The 18,699-nt window shown below is 35.7% G+C and overlaps 1 protein-coding gene across 2 annotated transcripts in view; it reads right to left on the reverse strand.

Annotated features, from left to right (window-relative positions):
• The window catches only part of KCNT2 (potassium sodium-activated channel subfamily T member 2), a 354,431-nt gene that overhangs the window by 122,660 nt on the left and 213,072 nt on the right, over positions 1-18,699 (reverse strand). For both annotated transcript variants that reach the window (XM_012929978.2, XM_058668959.1), the window contains exon 14: positions 5,272-5,380. In XM_012929978.2, coding sequence (XP_012785432.2) covers positions 5,272-5,380 — 109 coding nt within the window. The remainder of the gene's footprint in view (positions 1-5,271; positions 5,381-18,699) is intronic.

The raw sequence follows: 18,699 nt of genomic DNA on the forward strand, positions 1-18,699 counted from the left end.
ATTTATAAACAAAACTAATGAGGTGGTAATCCCCAATCAAGCTTCACTTTCTCATCATCCTAATTGTTCTCCCTTTCCCAAAAACAAGAGTCTCCGTTGTCCAGACTGTTTTCTCAGATGTCCCCAGATGCCACTGGCATGTTAATTGCTGTGCTCTGTCTCCATCAATCTAAAACTTATACGTAAAACTACCCAGTTCTCTTAAAATGCCTTTTTATTTCTTTGCACCAAGTTTGCTTTCCTTTTCTTCAATGTCCAACAGAACAAAACCATAAGGAAAGGTCTTTAGGCTGCCACTTCTTCCAAATCACTACTTCTTCACCAACATGGGACTGAGCAGTGAGAACCCGTCAGGAGCCCAGAGGGCAGAAGGTTCCTCTCAGAAGTAGTTGCATCTGCATTGGAATACTAATAGAACCAACCACACACACCTGTCTTAGGACAAGTTCCATATTTTATTCTTTTCTAATGTCCATCCAGACTCAAAAGATTGGAATGTTTTCTTCTTTTTTCACTTGCATGTACTTAGAGGCAATCAGTGATCAAATTCTGTAAATTCTTGATCTGCAATCTCTCTCTCTCTCTCTCTCTCTCTCTGCGTGCACACACGCAATTGCTTCTACATAAAAGTTCACTGGTGCTTAATTCATCGCTATTATTGTTCTTCCATTTGTATCCCCATTTCTGCATGCTAAGAGACAAAAACTAAGAAAAGGACAAGGATAACCAAGTGAGTAAAATTTGTGCAATTCTGCAGCAAAATTAGAAAATCTTCCATTATTGTGACCTCTCTCAGGCTTTGCCACTGAAAGAGATGAACTTTTGCTTTCCTTTGTCTCAGAACAGATTTTTAAATTTTATTTAAGTAACTGTGATCAACCCTGAATTAAAAAAAAAAAAAAATATATATATATATATATATATATATATATATATATGTAAAGATTTTAACATCCAGAGTACATTTTACTTAGAAAGTAATTTACACTGCCCTAAAGTCTTAGTTTGATGATGGGCACCAGCAGAATGGCTAAGTCACTGTTTGGGACACTAACATACCACTTGGGGTGTCAGTTCCTGACTAAGCTCCTTCACTTCTGATCCATCTTCCTAGTTATCCACACTCCAGGAGGTAGCTAGGTTCCTGTCACCAATCTGAGCCCTGAGCTTTGGCCTGGCTGAGCGTAACTACTGTGGGAACAGGAGGAGTCAACTAGTGAGGGGAGGTTCTCTCTTTCTGTTTCTCTTTCTTGTCCTTTATCTTCAAAACTGGGGAAAAAAGCAAAGAAAAATATTTACAAAGAAAAAGCTACTACTTTATTCTAAAATACTGTCATCCTTAGCTGTACTGTATCAAGTTGTTTTTTTTTAATTCATTAATTACATTGTATTATGTGACACAGTTTCATAGGTACTTGGGTTCTCCCCACCCCTCCCCAAACCCTCCCACCATGGTGGATTCCTCCACCTTGTCGCATAACCACGTTCAAGTTCAGTTGAGATTCCCCCATTGCAAACATATACCAAACACAGAGTCCAGCATCTTATTGTCCAGTCAAGTTCAACAGCTTCTTAGGTATACCCTCTCTGGTCTGAAGACAGAGCCAGCAGAGTATCATCCCGATCAATTAAAAGCTCCAACATACCATCAGCAACAATTTACATCATTATGGAATTAATTGACATAGTAATGAGTAACCAATATGTTAAAAGTAAATGCGAGTTCTTAACCACCTTCTGTGACCACTTGTTTTATGAGAAACCAACATGCACTCCTATGCTCATAGCAGCAAAATCAATAATTGCAAAAACATGGAAGCAGCCAAAATGCCCATCAACAGAGGATTGGATAAGAAAGCTATGGTTCATCTACTCCATGGAATACTACTCAGCTATTCAAAAAAACAAAATGCAGTTCTTTGTGGCCAAATGGGCCAAACTGGAAACCATAATGCTAAGGGAAATGAGCCAATCCCAAAAGGTTAAATACCACATGTTTGCCTTAATTTAAGATGATATGATGTTATGTATAACATGTTATGTTATGTATGTTATATGTTGTGTATAAACTAAAATTGAAATGTCAATGAGGTGGTCACAGAAGGTGGTTAAGAACTGTATCAAGTTGTACGTAATATCTTCTGAATATTGATTCTTATCAAAATAATCACTTATTTCTAAGGTTAATATTATTCTCACTTCATTTTTAAATGAAGCATTTTGAATGTTACTGCATGGCTTTGTTTCCATTAGTGGTTTAATAATGCATGTATAAGGCAATTTCTAAACTATCCAATATTTTTCTGTTGTCTAACTTCATTCTGCATCCAGATTTATTCTCTTATTGTTAAATTAATAAATTTAAGCTCTGTATTTTATTGCAAAGGGAAAACTGCAAGCATTTTTTGCTAACCAGGCAATTGATTCAGTTAATGCATAAAAGAACTTGGTAATATTTGCAAAAATCTTACTAAAAATACTAGAAATATCAAATGATCTCTTGTGCAGATGATCATTTGCATTAAAGTTATGGATTATCTTTGAGAAATCACTTTTTTATAAAGTATCTAATGAATCTTACAGGGCCCTGCACAATGGCTAAATCCTAAGTGTCCAAGCACCAGTATCCCATATGAGTGTCTGTCCATGTTCCAGCTGCTCCACTTGCCATCCAGCTCCCTGCTGATGGCCTGGGAAAGCAGTACAGGATGGCCAAAAGTCCTAGGACCATGTACCCATGTGGGAGACCGGGAAGAGGCTCCTGGCTCCTGGCTCCTGGCTTTGGATTGGCTCAGCTCCAAAGATTGCAAGATGTAAGATCTTTCTTTCTTTTCTTCTTCCTGTAAATCTGCCTTTCCGATAAAAATAAATAAATTTTTTTAAAAAAGAAAGTCTCTTATAAATCGATGATCAAAAACAAAAAATAAAAACAGGCAAAGGATCTGAATAGGCTTTTCTTTAGGATGATACATGTTTGACCAATAGAAATAATGCTTAAAGGCATGAGCCATTAGTGAATGCAAATCAAAGCCACACTGAAATACTAATTCACTCCCAATAGGACTGTTAAGGGCAAAAGAAAGGTGTAAAGATCTAAAGAGATTATAATTCTGATCAACTGCTGGTAAGAATCAGAATGTTGTAGCCTGTTTGAGAAATGTTCAATCAGTTCTTTAGAAAGCTCAACAGGGTAACAGCAGGATCCACTGATTCCACTCCTAGCGATAAACCCAAGAGAAATTAAAATATCTGTCCACATGAATGTCTCCAAACACGTTATTCAAAACGTTAAAACCTATTCAACTACCCATCAAGTATTGATTTGAAAAGTAAAATGTGATCCATGCATACAACACTCTGTATTAAAAAGGAATTGCTACATAAATGAAGCTGAAAACATGAGGCAAAGTGTAAGAAGACATCAAAACAAACCCACATACAAAGCACTCAACATTATTCCATGTATATTAAAGTTTCCAAGAAGCATTTCTATAGAAATAAGCTGTTGCCTAAAGCTGAAACAAACAACCAAAATACTAAAAGTAAATGCAGGGAAAATGGTTAACAGCAGAATGTCTCTTTAGGAGATTCTGGAATTACATAGTAGAAGCAGTAGAAAAAATATGAATAAACCAAGAAGCCTTAAAATGTACATTTTAAAGGGGTAAATTTATAGCATGTCAATCTGAAAAAGGCTGCTACAGAAAAGTTGCTAAGGGACTAACAAAGTTGTGGGACTACAGAATTTACTAAGACATGTTGGAAAATTTTTTCATGGATCAATCTTAATTAAAGGAAATGCTTGACTGTGTGATAAAAATGTCAACAACACCATTTTCTTTTTCGAATAAGGCAACAGTCAATGGTACATATCGGGGAAAGTCTTGTTCTAAGGATCACTGGAATTTTTTTTTAATTTAGGTCAAGTTCATGCTTTACCCATGCGATAATGTGTGTTAAAGTGTCAGTAAGTAATGTTTATTCCCTGTTTCACAATGCAGTTTACCATCTATCTGTGATCAGTAAGATGTGTTAAATAATGCTAGTGGACCTTATTTAACCACAATGAAGTTGCACTAAATGTGCTGTATTGCAGTTCTGTGATTCTATAACAAAGTTGGTACAGAAAAACGATGCACATATTTCGTGTTCTTTGACTTTTCAATTAATTGGTATAAAATGCTTTGTAACATTTCTCTAATTATAACAAAACACAGAAATGGCAGCAATTTCGTTCAGGACGCTATGATAGGCTTCCCACTCTGCAGGTTCAAGGATTGCCAGCACACAGAGTACGAATGCTTCCATGTAGAATTTGGAAAAAAGTGTTCCCTAGAAATTCTTGCTATCCCAATCGAATAGAACTTCAATTAGAAATAAGATTGTAAAACCTATCCAAAAGATCATAGGGCATGCAAGGCTATTAAATTTGCTACTTTATCTAGTATTGTATTCCAAGAAAGAACTTCCTTCTTCTGAGCTCATCTGACTTGTTATTTCACTTAAATCTTTATCAATTAACTTACAAAATGTAAATAATCATAGCCACAAGGAAACAATGGAACCTGCTTGTAAAATTGGCATTTTGTCTGAAATACCAAGTTAGGAATATGAACGGGCATGAAACACCATTTCTTTGTCTTTCAAGGAAGACCGTGACAGTGTGTATTGCACATATTTTGGTCAGGGATCCAAACAAGAAATATAATATGTATTTTATTATGCTTTATCAATATCAACAAGAATAAAACGCATTCAGATGTTTTATATTTATCCCATCTACATTGAAGTACAAATAAAATCAATTCATTCACCATTGATTCATATCACAGAAATAACTTTTTCCATCATTCTATAATTGTACAGTGGTAATTTTTAATTCAGTTTTATACATAAAGTGCTAAGATGGAAAGCTCGCACAAAATCGGGGGAGGCGGGGGATGGTCCTGAAATCTTACACTAGTGACTGCCAGAATTGTTTTTTAAAGTTTTACCTGCAGAAATATTAATCTTGAAAATATAAACCATGTCCCAACATTAGACCGAAAATGGTATGGATACTTAAAATTCACAATATAACAAATTATGTCAAGGTTGTGAAAAAGACATCAAATCACTGGAGTTCATTACACATGTGTAGCTTTCAGATGAAGACAGCCTTCACAAATACAGCTCTCGCTATTTACCTTGGCTTACTACATTGCTAAATTGCACAACTGTACTTGTTTAATATAATTTCAAAAACAATATCTTAAAGAAAAATATACTTACTGCCCTCTAGAGGTATGAACCAGTAGTGTAATAAGTGTAGAAGTTGCTGGGCATATACAGTTTAAAGCTAACATGGCGTATTTAAACTCTTCTTCACAAACAACATGATCTGTTTAAAATAAAATAGGTAAATTAGAATAATTTACCTTGGAATATTCATATTTTAATTATTAAGATAAAAACAAGAAATCAAGTTGTGAAAATCTCAACATAAAATATTAGTTTTACAGATGTTTTGCATGTGGACTTATTTTTATCCCCAGGAAAGAAGCTTCCTAAGAGACAAGGAGAAAGCAAGCGCCCTGGAGTTTGGGTTAAGTGACTGGATTACAGACAGAATCGCAACCTTAACTTTCTTTAACAAATTGGCAACTTTTAGTAAAATACTTAATTTTCCCATGCCTCATCAAAAAAGGGAGTTGCAGTTAAATCTGAGAAGTAATGCTTTGTAAAACCTCTATTAATTCTGATCCTTCTATACTGTGCAAAATGAGGCTTTTCTAAAGCTGCTGTGGAAAATAATAAGAAAAGATCACGCAAGCATTTCAAGATTTTCTGTACCAAAATGAACTTAACAATCTCAGCTTCATTCATCTCCTAAGTCTTCTGAAGGACTTTCATACAACAGTGTAGATGAACGACAGTATTGGTCAAATCCACAAATCTTCATTAATCTCAGAATTTTTTTTAAAAGATGTGGTAGTTTATATTTATCTGCCATAGAAATATTTTACATTATGAAAAATTATGGTAATATCAACCAATAAAAATGATGTTACAATAAGTTGAAATTAATCTGAACTTCAAGACTGTAGAGTCGTCAACTCAAAAGTTTCAGCTGTGGTAACCTACACTAACAGATATAAATGTAATAGTGGACATTTGGGAGGTACAGACCGCAGCCCCAGGAGACTGTGCCCTGCGGCCTCACGCTGTCACTCTCCTCCGGTACAGGAGCTGCAGATGCCAGTCAGTTATCACAGAAACCACTTCTTTAAAAGTTCTGTTTTGTTTTACTGTCAAAGGAAAATAGTTCCCTTCCCAGAAGGCAGTTATACTGGTATCAGAAAGTCAAAGCATGCTTAACATTCTAAAACAATCAGAAACACTTATTATCAAAAACAGCAGTGTCGACTACATTAAGAAATAGATGGCTTAGTTTCTGATAAACCAATTCTAAAAACTAAACACAAACATAAATAAGAAAAGGTGATTTGGAAAATTGTTTAACAAGTAATCTGAAATGCAAATGCTGTCTTTGATTCTGTTTTCATAATATTATTTGAGCATATGAAACATCTCCTAACATGTGTTTTCTTTTGCCTTTTCTACCTTTTAATTTTTTTAAGTTGTCTCATTCATATTTTGCAGAAGAATCTATATATTATGGTTAGGTCTCAGGATTCACTCTCAAAGAGATTAAGACTATGAGATTAAGACTATGTTTCTCCCTCTCCCTCCCTGTCAGCATATTGTAATGGTCTTTGAAGAAGCTTCTAAAATTCATCACCATGATTTAAGGCTTCCCAGAAGAGGTAAGCACATTGCAGACAAAATTTTCAAAGTGAAAAAAGTGGATAGAATATTTGTAAAATAACAGGGTATTTAGCCACTGTTTCAAAGTTTCTCAATTCAATTTATGACTGTGTATATCCAATATACAAAAATAAAGGAACAAAATGGCTAAATACAGAATGTGAGTATTTTAGGATCAGATGATAGCAATTCATATAGGACCCACAACTTTCAAACCAATAATTTTGAACATATTACCTGAGACTGTAATACGTACATATATTTTACACAGTTAATATATGACAGACTTAAAAATCCAAACTCTAATACAAAATTTGGAAAGTCTAATTATCCCACATATACAATGCCACATGCAATTACTAACTTTCCCTTCCAGTAGGGAAACATGAATTAATGACATGCATGTGTGATATCTTTATATGTCCCCTTTCATCAATAATGAGAACATACAAGCCCCCAGACTTCTCTTTTCCTCAATGAAGACGAGCATCTGAGTTTGCAGGGGGTGACTGTGGGAGAATTATGTCATATTAGTAATTTTTTTCAAGAACTCTATTAATCAGTAGATACTAGAAGGAATGAATATATTTCAAATAGTCATTCTGTATTTACATATGCCTTTTTTATAGTTAGATAAAACCTTGAAATCTTCTTAAGTTAAATTAATATGTGCTAGTAGTTGTAAAAAATTTACATATAAATATTCCATATGTTTAGGGCAGCATGCTGAGTTATCTGTATAAAAATTAAGGGAATGTATGCTTTCACATGCATGGAATTGTATGACTCACTGAAACACATCTAACATATTTGATTACTATCAATTGTAGGCACTAGTCACATCTGTAGCAGCATATGACAATTAATGCAAGCATCTTCTTTCTCATTTTTCTTTCTTACGTATTAATACCTGAGCATCTACGTGTGGAAAAACATTTATTACTGGCTTCCTGGTTTCTCCTTTATTCTCTTATACATTAGTTGCATAGTGGTATTTATACTTCATTTTATTTAGAGTTATTTTAAAGGCTAAAGGGGGCATTGGATCCAACAGAATGAAATGATTGCCTTCAAACAATTAATGCCTAATAGTCATCAAATCCCTTATCAAATAAGAATCAGGACTCTCCATTACAAAACTCTCTTCCATCTCTCTTCCATCTCTAAGACTGAAATATTCAACAGGAAGAGATAAGCAGAAATAATTGTTGTGGAGGATCTTGTAAGTTGTCTTTTGTTTATTTTCTTTAGCCATCTTCAAATGTGTGGAAGTTAAAGCTAAGAAGTATTAACTCGTGTTGGGTTTTGTCAAGTCCAACTAATGACCAGAGTCTCAATGATGAGTAAACTGAGAGCAAGGAACACAATGTATGCAGGTTAAGGAGGGCTAGCATGGCAAGTGGGAATAAATAGCAGTAAAAATTTGGCAGGATTAAGGATTTGTAGGAAACAGTCTGGTCCAAACATACTGGATGTTCTGGACTGGATGGGGGATCACAGAGGGTTTACGTTTCCTGGTAATGATGTGACTTAGCATATGGCCCTGAAAGTGGTTTCTAGGATAGGATATTGGACAACAACAGTCAAAGAAGAGAAATTTCAGAAACACCAAAGGGATTAAAAGAATCATTTTCTCGGCTATTAATGTCATCAGGCATTTTCACTGAGTGCCAAGGGTCAGTGAAAGTGAGCCAGCAGATGAAACACATTTTCACGTTTATCAGATATTTGCACTTCTTTTTTCCAGACACATCAAGTTATAAATTTCCATTTTTGTCAAATAATTTTCTAGTGATCAGCAGAAGACCAACCCAGATAAACTCTGACATTATGGAAATACATATTGCAGGAATATATCCATGATGGAAACTCCTATTTTCTCTGCACCTTTTTCTTTGATCTGAGAAGCAACCTGTCAATAGAGCTGATTCAGGAAAGACCACTCAAAAGCATCAGTGCGCTAATGTGTGTTGACAGCACCTGCTGATTTGGGTCAGATATCAGCAGAGAGATGATGTAGAGTAAGAATCGATTATTTTGCAGGCATACAGAGAAGAGAACTGAACTGTTAAATAAGGCATTGTTCAATTGCAGATATAATATCAGGAGTCCAGCAAGATGGGTAGCTGCAGCAATGGAAAAGTGAACAGTGGCCCAAGGAACAGTAATTGACACTCCTGCTTCCTATTAGCAATTCTCAGCCAGACCAACTTAACTAGACCTGTGTCAAGAATCTTATTAAAGTGTTTTTCTGTCTTCTACCCAAACTCATTTCTGGTGATATCAAAGCAACTGCCCTTACAATCAATAGGAGGATACAAACAGCATCAAAAGCCAGACAGTAACAGAAAGTTCTTAGAGGGGAAACAAGCCTTGAATTCACTGGCATATGGAAAGAATGAGAATTTCTACTTCAGGCGCAGCCACAGAGAATTGCGAACAAGAGCCTATACTTCTGAGGAAAGAAGTTAGTGCCCCAGAGTAGGGTCAGTTTTCCCTCTATGACTCAGAAGGTGTCAGCATTCACGTGCACACAACATGCTAAGTATCAGTAGCTAGTGCTGCCACTGTTCATTGTTTTAGAAACCGATATTTTACTATAGTGATCCCACTACATTATCAGGTGCCATTTAGAGTTGGAATGGTAGCTGACAAAGGTTTTACTATGCATATTGACAGTTTATTCCTAGCTGCTTTTGACGTAAAATGGAATATCGATATTTACTTCATAAGGTTTTCTGGAGAAAAAATGTAGACAATACTTATAAAAGGCTAATCAGAAGTCTGCATGTTACCACAACCACACATTACTGAATATAAAGAGAGGAATGGAAGTTTGGACTAGGAGTTAAGATGCTGCTTCAGGTCTTGATCCATAATAGGATGTCCGAGTTTGATTCCTGACTCCTCTCCCAAGTCTAACTTCCTGCTGATACTCATCCCGGGGGACAGCTAGCTAGTCATGGTCCAAGTGCGTGGCTTCTTGCTACGCACATTGTGAGACTGTTTGACTTCTGGTCTGGCTTTGGCCAGCACCATCCCTGGCTGCTGCAGGCAGGCATTTGGGAGAACTGTTTTCTAACAGTGTATCAATCTCTCTGTCCTTCAGCTTTCACTTATCTAGATCCCTCTCACCCTCTGCCTCTTAAATAAATAACGTATTTAAAGTGAATAAAAATGAGAGAAAATCAGTGAACTGTCCTGAAACAATGCCAAGAATGCAATTTAAAAAATGTAAACTGGGGTCTTTCTCTCTTGAAAGTTCTCCTCCTGCTGCAGCAGAAGGATTCTATCTTTAATATCTTTAGTAAATCTTATATTATTTACTGAAAAAAAACATGAGTGAGTGTTGGATGCAATAGTTAATTCACTACGTGGGATGCTTGCAACCCGTACTGGAGTGCCTGTAAAGTTCTAGATCGTCTGCTTAGAATCCAGTTTCCTAGCACTGTAGATCCAAGGAGGTATCAGAGGATAACTCACTCAGATGGGAGAGCTGGACGGCATTCCAGGCCTTCACCCCCAGTGTGGCCTAGCCCAGCCTTCTGTGGGTATGAGGGGAAGAAACAAACAGAAGAGACCGCTATCCCCTTCTTCCTGTCTCCTCTCTTTCTCTTTCTTCCTTACGAATACAGAGAAAAATGAATAAACTGAGCCCCCCCAAAAAGGTTTTAATGTACATGGAAAAAGGCTGTAAGATAATTTCCGTTACATAACTAACACACCATCTGATTTTATCCACAGGCAGCATTCTGTGTACAAGTTCACACATGTTTATGAATAGGGACAGAAATTTGCCTTACTTTATGGAAGATAAAGATAAAGTTGGCAATCACTTTTTAGACTTTCCTTCAGAAAGTTCACATCACAGTATTTCCAGAGCTTTCATATGACTGAACATACCAGAAACCTCTTGCATGTGGTTGCCAGGTAACGGCTCTTTGGAAAGCAGTAAACAGTGGACATGCACTGAGCCAATCCAGCGCTGGGTTTGATTTGCACAAAACAAATATCATTCAGAAAGGAGTTTAAACAGAAACACAAACCAGGCTCAATTTTAAAAACTGAGTGCTACTCATTTTTACTGTATGGAGAGCAAGTTCATGACATAGCCATAGAGAGCAAATTGCATTATAACTCCTCTTGCCTACCCCTTGCTTATTGGATTCTATGTATATGCAGGAGTGGTTTGATTGCTATGAAAATCACCTCTTGATCTTACATGGAAGCGGACAGCACTTTGTAGCCAAATGAGCTGCATCTTGATCCTGTGAGTGTGCACATGCGGGTAGACACATGCGCACATGTCAGGGGCTTTGCCAATTCAAGCATTGAGAGGCATTCAACCACTAAGTGGCTAAGAATAGATTTAAATAAACCTTTAAAAGTCATTTAGTTTTACAAGATCTAAATATAAGGATGCTTATTAAATACACAGAAGCCAACTCACTTTGAGACTGGCAACATTCTGTAAAGCAGATTTATTTCACTTCAAAAATACCGTGTGAAAAAAAGCATGTTTCTCTTAGCCTAATTGCTTGAATACTGGAATGCTGTAAGAGCTCTTTGAATGTATCCCACTAACTAAGTGTTCAAAAGGAGATTCAAATTTCCAGCATTCTGAAGCAAAACAGCTTTAAATTCTTAGCCTGTCTCTTTTTCTGTACATTTCAGTAAAACGCAGTAACCTTTAGTTTTTGGAAACCTATGTTCCTCAGAATTCCAGTTTATTTAATTCTTGCAAAAAGTATTCTTTTCCTACTAACTTATAATAGTGTGAAATATAGCTGTTCTAATCTAAAATATTTTTAATTTTAATAGATTCATAAAACTTTTGGAATTACAGGGTACTGCATAATGTTTCAATGCATGTAAAAGTTGTGTAATGTCCAAACACAGTAAATACTTCAAATTTCCTTTCAAACATTTAACTGTCCTTTATTACAAAAACATTCAAAATCCTTTATTCTAGTTATTGAAGCTTATTAGCAATATGATATCAAGTACTATCACTTGTTTATTTTCTATTGCTTCTTCTTCTTCTTCTTCTTCTTCTTATTATTATTATTATTTTGTGATACAGTTCCATTGGCTCTGCAATTTCCCATCCACCTCCACAAGTCTCCTCTACCCCTACTAATTTCACTTCTAGTATTACAATGCCTTAATGAACAGTCATAAGTCCATCACTCTGTTATGGAAGTGTTTCCTGACACTGTAAGCATGGACAATGGCAGAGAGTCCAGCATCATACTGTCAGGATACATTCAACATTTTCACTGGGAATCCATCTTTGGTCTGGATGCAAAGATGCACACTGCACTACGTCTCCACATCTGGACACGTCAGTCTCTGTTGCACCTCTGTTATACATCTGTTAAGTTTCTGTGTCACAGCTTTTTGCACACTTTAATGCAGACTGTGACAAAGTACAAATGATGGCTCAAATGAATCGGGTTTTGGCGACTCACATGGAACACCTCGATTGAGTTTCGAGCTCCTAGCTTCCTGCACAACTCAGAGCTCATTTTTGTGGATTTTGGGGAGTGAATCAGCAGGTACGAGTTTTTTCGTCTCTGCCTCTTAAATAAGTAAATGATAAAAATGATTTGAATGACTATTTCAAAGAGATTATGAAAATTACCAAGAAATTTATTACTAGCAAATAAACTTAGTAAAGGACGTTAAATATGAAATAAATCCAGGTACTCCCAAAAAACATCAGACACACCTTGCCTCCCCTAGAGAAATCAAGAAAAACATTAGCAAGGAAAAGATGTTAAACTAACATTGTAAGACAAATAAGAGTTATGTGAATTGAAAATTGAACCAAATCCATAAAAACTAATTTTTTAAAAAAATACAGAGTTAGAGAAGTAAGTGGACATTTCAATGTTTATAGAATTCAGTAAAACAAGAAAAATATCTGACAAGGCATAAGGCAAGGGGATTAATCACACACACACACAAATCCATGATTTTCAACAGTAAAAGGTAGGAAGCCTTGAGTGGTAACAGATACTTGGAAAATACAGTTGCAAATTGTAAGTGCATCCTCACATATTCTCTCACCGTGTCACTGAGAAGATGAGAAAGCTTGAAAGAGAAACCACAAGCAAGAGAGGTGATGCGGAAAACATCCACATGTGAACAGTCTCAATGAACTGTCTAAATTCGAGTGTATAGTAGCAGGACACAGGCCCGTTATGTGAAGCCAGGAATGCAGAATTCCATCCAGCCTTCCTCTTGAAAGACTCAAGTACTTGATTGCCCTTTTGCTTCCTCCCAGATTGTACACTAGCGGGAAGTTGGATCTGAAGTGGAGCTGGGACTTACAGGCACTCCAATATGGAATGCTAATATCCCTAGTTAGATTTCGCTTACGGAGCCAAATGCTTGCATGCTGTTTTTTGGTTGTTTGTTTTTTAATCAAGTGCCAAGAAAAGAAGGTCCATGTAAGGGCAGGCATTTGGAAGAGGTTAAGCTTCTGGTGGGACAACCATATCCCATTTTGGAGGGACCAGACCTGAGTCCTGTCCTGGCTTCAGACATGTGACTTCTAACAGTGCAGGTTCTGACACTTTCAGGGTAGAGCTCAAGCTACAAGGAATGAGAACCAGCTGATGAAGGATTCATATTCTCTCTCTCTCAAACATTTTCACATGAAGTGAGATTAATTTAAAAGGCTGATTGAGCCAACCACTTTGTCTTGCTTGGATTCTCCATACCTGTGACGGCCCCTTCCTCAACAGCACTAAGTTCGCCACTGCACAGCAGCCTCACACCTCCTCAACATGAAATTTGCATCAACAGATTCCCAGAGTTAAAATAAGTTTGACATTTCAGTCACTTGCTAACCACAGCTTTTGAACCAAGGGATAAATCTAGGAATTAGCAAACTACTTTCTTAAGAAAAATCAGTTTAGGAAACTTAAAAAAAGAGTTTAATTATTAAGTCACAAACACACAGATAATCTAAAGAAAACACAAAGAACACATTCATAATTTGAGAAGAAGATAAAATATGTGATTATACAACTAAACATAAATCAAGGAGAACTTGCAAATGAAAAAAATGCAATAAATATAAAAAGTCAAAATGCTAATAATTTTGGAATAGGAAAAGTACAACTCACTGAGAAGAAAGTAGCAACAAAGACACTCAGATGTATCTTATACACAAATGCTTATACAAATGAACAGAAGGTATGTTAAAATGTACAAACTGTTTAGTGACCCAAGGTTGACATTTAAAATGAACTACTAGGAGCAGTGCTACATTTCTCTGACATTCTGAGCCTACCACTTAATATGGTACCATTCACATACAACTTAGATCTTGCTGTCTCAGCCTCCTCATGTGTTGTGACTTTCACAATCCTACATTGTTCTCTTTGACCCTGGGCTAGGTTTATCTGTGAAACCAATGAGATACTGCGTAAATGCCAGAGTGGGACACCCAAACCTATGAGATGAAACACACTGGTGATTCTTAACTTGCACTGTGTGCCAGAAGCCACATCCCAAAGACACTTGCACTGTCCTCAGAAAGGATCCACTTGGTAGGATTTTTGAGACCTCCTGCCAAAATCCAGCATCTAACTTTCCCAGAACACTGAGTAAAATAGCTTAAAAGCTGCACTTCCATCTAAGGCAAGTGTTCAGATATCATGATAGGCTCACTGTAGCACTGTAATATTGCGATTATTACCCCTCCTAAAATTCTGACCCATAGAAACTGTGATGGCCCATCTTATGTTGTTTATGCAACAAAATTTTTACAGTGCTTGCTCAGTAATAGATAACCAGTATACTATCCAAAAGGTTGTACTTGAACACAGTAATGATTTCCACCTGGGTTATATTAAATCTTATTTCCAGCTTCATGTCTCCCTTCTTATATGGGTAGGCATTCTTGTCTCTTACTATTTTTATTGCTACGATAAATAAAATTTCTATATTTGTCTTTTAATTTAACTTCATTTAAAACTTATGTGTAGAGTATGTGATTTCCCCATGCAATATTCATGTAACTGTGTGCACAAATGTTTGCTGATGACACCATTCACTTTGTATTTCTGCTATCACATTCTCTTGCTATCATCTACAAGACACACATTCACACCTGCCCTCTGTCTAGCACTTCTCAGTTTTACAGAAATATGGCAGCCTAAGGGTACACGTTTTGAAATGACACTCTGCTGGAAAATTCTTGAGCACATTCCCTATGCCAAACTAATGTCCGCTTATCCTTAAAAAGTGTATCATACATTACTTCTTAATTTTGTTTCCGCTTTGATTTCTAATCCTAATCCCTGTTGTTCTGCATACTTTTGGTTACATTAATTTTATCAGTTTCTGAGTATTCAACACACTATGTTCTTATCAGTTTATTCTCTTTTTATTTTATACTCAGGAAATACTAATATTCATATTAGCAAAGTAGAATTAACCAATAACAAACGTGAAGATACTCCATCAAATATGAGTTACAAATACAAAATGAAATGATTTCTCACTTGTCTTTGTTTACCACAAACAACTGAGTATTAAATTTATAGAGTACACATGAACCATTTCATAAATCTGTTCTCACTCTATGTTTCCATTATCACCACCCTGGTTCGATTTCTCAGTGTCTCTCCCCTGAACAAATAAAACTGCCTGAATAGTCACTCCAAGGGGATTTGTTTCCTCTCTAGTACAGACATCACTTCCCCAGAGTTAGCAAGTCCTTACTAAAATCTAATTCCGAAGACGCACATTCACTTGGATTTGTGTTTGTATGTGTGTGTGACTCAAGACCATGCTAAATCAAACCTCCCATTTTGAATAGTTATCATCTCTACTAATTTTTGAACACATAAAAATGTTTTTTCAGAGTTTTTTCAAGGCAAAAATAATTGCCAGGGGTTGGTGAATTACATTAAATCTTGAAACTTTATATTTTGTTGGTCTATCTTGAGATTGAATTTATCAAAGTGCATGCAGACAGGAACCCTGGTGGATCATGGGATTTGATATGTAAAGAGGTGGCAAGGGTGGCGAGGGGAACTTTTAAATTATTCCTAAAGTTGAAGTGGTATTCTGGGCCCCACAGTAAAATCACACAAAATCACTCACAGCTAAAGGCTTAGGGGTAAAGACAATGCTCCCCAGAACAGACGCTACATCACTTTCTTCGTCCCTGCATCACCAAAGCGGGACTCAAGAAAAGTTACTGCATTGCCAAATGAGATTATCAAAGGACATTTTTGGTCTTCATAAAAAAGAACATCAAACAATTACAGATTGAAAACCATAAGCCTGAGACATGGCAGGATATGCCTGACTTTTTCAAAGCCTAAGATTATTCTATTCTGGTTCAGGATCATGAAACTGAGAATGCAAGAAAATAATACCATTAAAAAAAACTAAGGAAGAAAAGTACCAAGATATTTTGAATTAATTATGAGTAGCCCAAAAGCAAATGGCTTGAAATAACTCATGTTCAATGTCAATTTGATCAAGTGTCAAACTGAATAATCAGGACAGATGGTTTAGCTGTGTAACAGACCCACATATTAAATTTGAAATGCTACAAAAAGATACTACTTTTTGAAAGAAAACTAAAATACAAGATAATTTACCAAGAAACTTGCCAATGTTCATTTCTTATTTTGGTGAAACAGAGCATGATCACACAGACATTGATATCATGGGAAGATATGATATGTGAATGGTCTCTAATAACTCTGAGAAATTCATACAACTTCTCTGTAATTCTCCCATCCAAGTACTAACCAGGCCAGACCCTGCTTAGCTTCCGAGATCAGAAGAGATCGGGCGTGCTCAGCGTGGTATGGCCATAGACAACTTTTCTATAATTTTAAACTCCCTGAGTAAATTTTTTAAAAAGAAAGGAAAAAGAAGATGCAATAAAATATAAATAAGTTTAATAATGCACTTAAAAACAGTTTAAAGGGACATTTTTAGGGTAATTGATAATTCTCAAAATTGAAATGGGTTCATAGAGCTCATATTTCTATCATTTTAGAAATAAAATTCTTGCAATATTTTTATGGAAGAGTGCCCTCATTCTCATTAGAATTCTGCAGAAAAGACGCATGTGTATGTGTACACAAAGCTTAGTTTAAGAAACCATGGTTACATGTTAAAAATTGTTGACTGTGAGGAAGGGAATAAAAGTTTTTCTTGTTTTGAAACTATAAATTTCATTTTTCCAAACTAGACAAGAGATAAAATATCAACTATAAGATTCTCCAGATGGGGTTAATTTTGAATACGGTCTTATGTTAGTCTCTCTCGATCTGTACAATAATAAAAACTAAAAAGAAAGATTTCCATTCCTCCAAATTGAGACTTCCAAGGATTTGATGTTTTATATTTTGAAAATACAAGAATGCAAACCATTTTGCTCTTAAGCATGTTGTAAGAATGAAGTTTAAAAAGATGTCTATGTGGGCGTTCTATGGGAAATGACAAAATCAGCACGAGAAACTCACACTTCACCATTTGGTGAAAGTCAAGCCTCAGCACCCATATGTTATTTAGAAACAGCTAAGATAATTTCCAATATTTATCTTACTTGGAAATACTTTCCTATTCTCCTTTTCCGGGTAGAAAAATGAGGCATCAGAATGTCTGGCATTTCAGGGAAAAAATGGCTATGGCTAAATTCGGGCCAAAGCTTCATTTTTTTTCTAAATAATTCTGTGTGTGTATGCATGTAGTGTAGTGAGCATTTTAGACAATGTTTTTTATGATGCTAGTCATACAATCCAATGTAAGCGATACATGTTGATACAATATTTCAATGATATTTCTAAAATACATTACTCTGACTTGTAGTTCATACTTATTCAAATTAAAAGCACCTTTTTTAGTTCATGTAAGAAGTGACTCCTACTTTTCTAGTGTAGTGATTCATTCATTCTTCTGGGTTTGTTCTATTTGTGAAGCAGAAAGTATTTCATTCAGCCAACAATTTACTATTGTGATATACCTTTATTCAATTCATGAATTAAAATGATATTCTCTTAGGTGCTGAATATCATAATCAGACATGAAAAATAAAGCTGATGGATGATTCATCATTTCATCTACTAACTGGGTTTTATATTTTTACTGTATTTGTGGATTAAAATCAACAACTGAACCCATATTTGGAAGAAAAGGAGACATGGGAAGAAAGTGACCAGACCATTTCCAGATAATATAATTCTTTCTTAGGGCATCAAGAGAATAATGACTTAAATTAGCTATTAATTTGCTCATTTTGATTGAATTTACCTTCTACCTATTTTATAAGTAACTTCATCTGACTAGGAGGTAAACAACAAACTTTTTTTAGATAAGACTGATTAATTGCAGAACAAAATGTATTATTCTTAAATTTCATTGAAGGTTTCTCAATAAAGAAACTCTGTTACTAGAAAAATGCACATTTTGTGAAGTGTGAGTGTGTGTGTGTGTGTGTGTGTGTACACCTTCATATGTTCAATCATTTATGGAATACAGAGTGTAACAATAAATACTAACAAAATTTTACTTTGAATAAATTTTGAACTACACAAACATGTACCAAAATTGAATTACCATGAGTTTATCACTTCTCGGCCTTTTGGCTAAGATCAAGTGAATTACCATGAGTTTTTGCCCTTGTCTTCATAGTTTTGCAACTAATCTGTAACAATTTATGAAGGTCTGAATAACCTGAAGACATTACTTTTTACCAAATGATGGTAGGTCAGATATGCAACCTTAGAGTGGCTTTACTGCAATTACCCATCCCACAAGAGTATGAGAAACAAAACAAGATGTTACAAACCTTGGAATACAGCCTTAGTCCCTGTTATTTGTTTCATCAGTGATTGTCATTTCTTAGATAAA

Source organism: Ochotona princeps, chromosome 10, assembly GCF_030435755.1.
Source record: "Ochotona princeps isolate mOchPri1 chromosome 10, mOchPri1.hap1, whole genome shotgun sequence".
Taxonomy (NCBI): Eukaryota; Metazoa; Chordata; class Mammalia; order Lagomorpha; family Ochotonidae; genus Ochotona; species Ochotona princeps.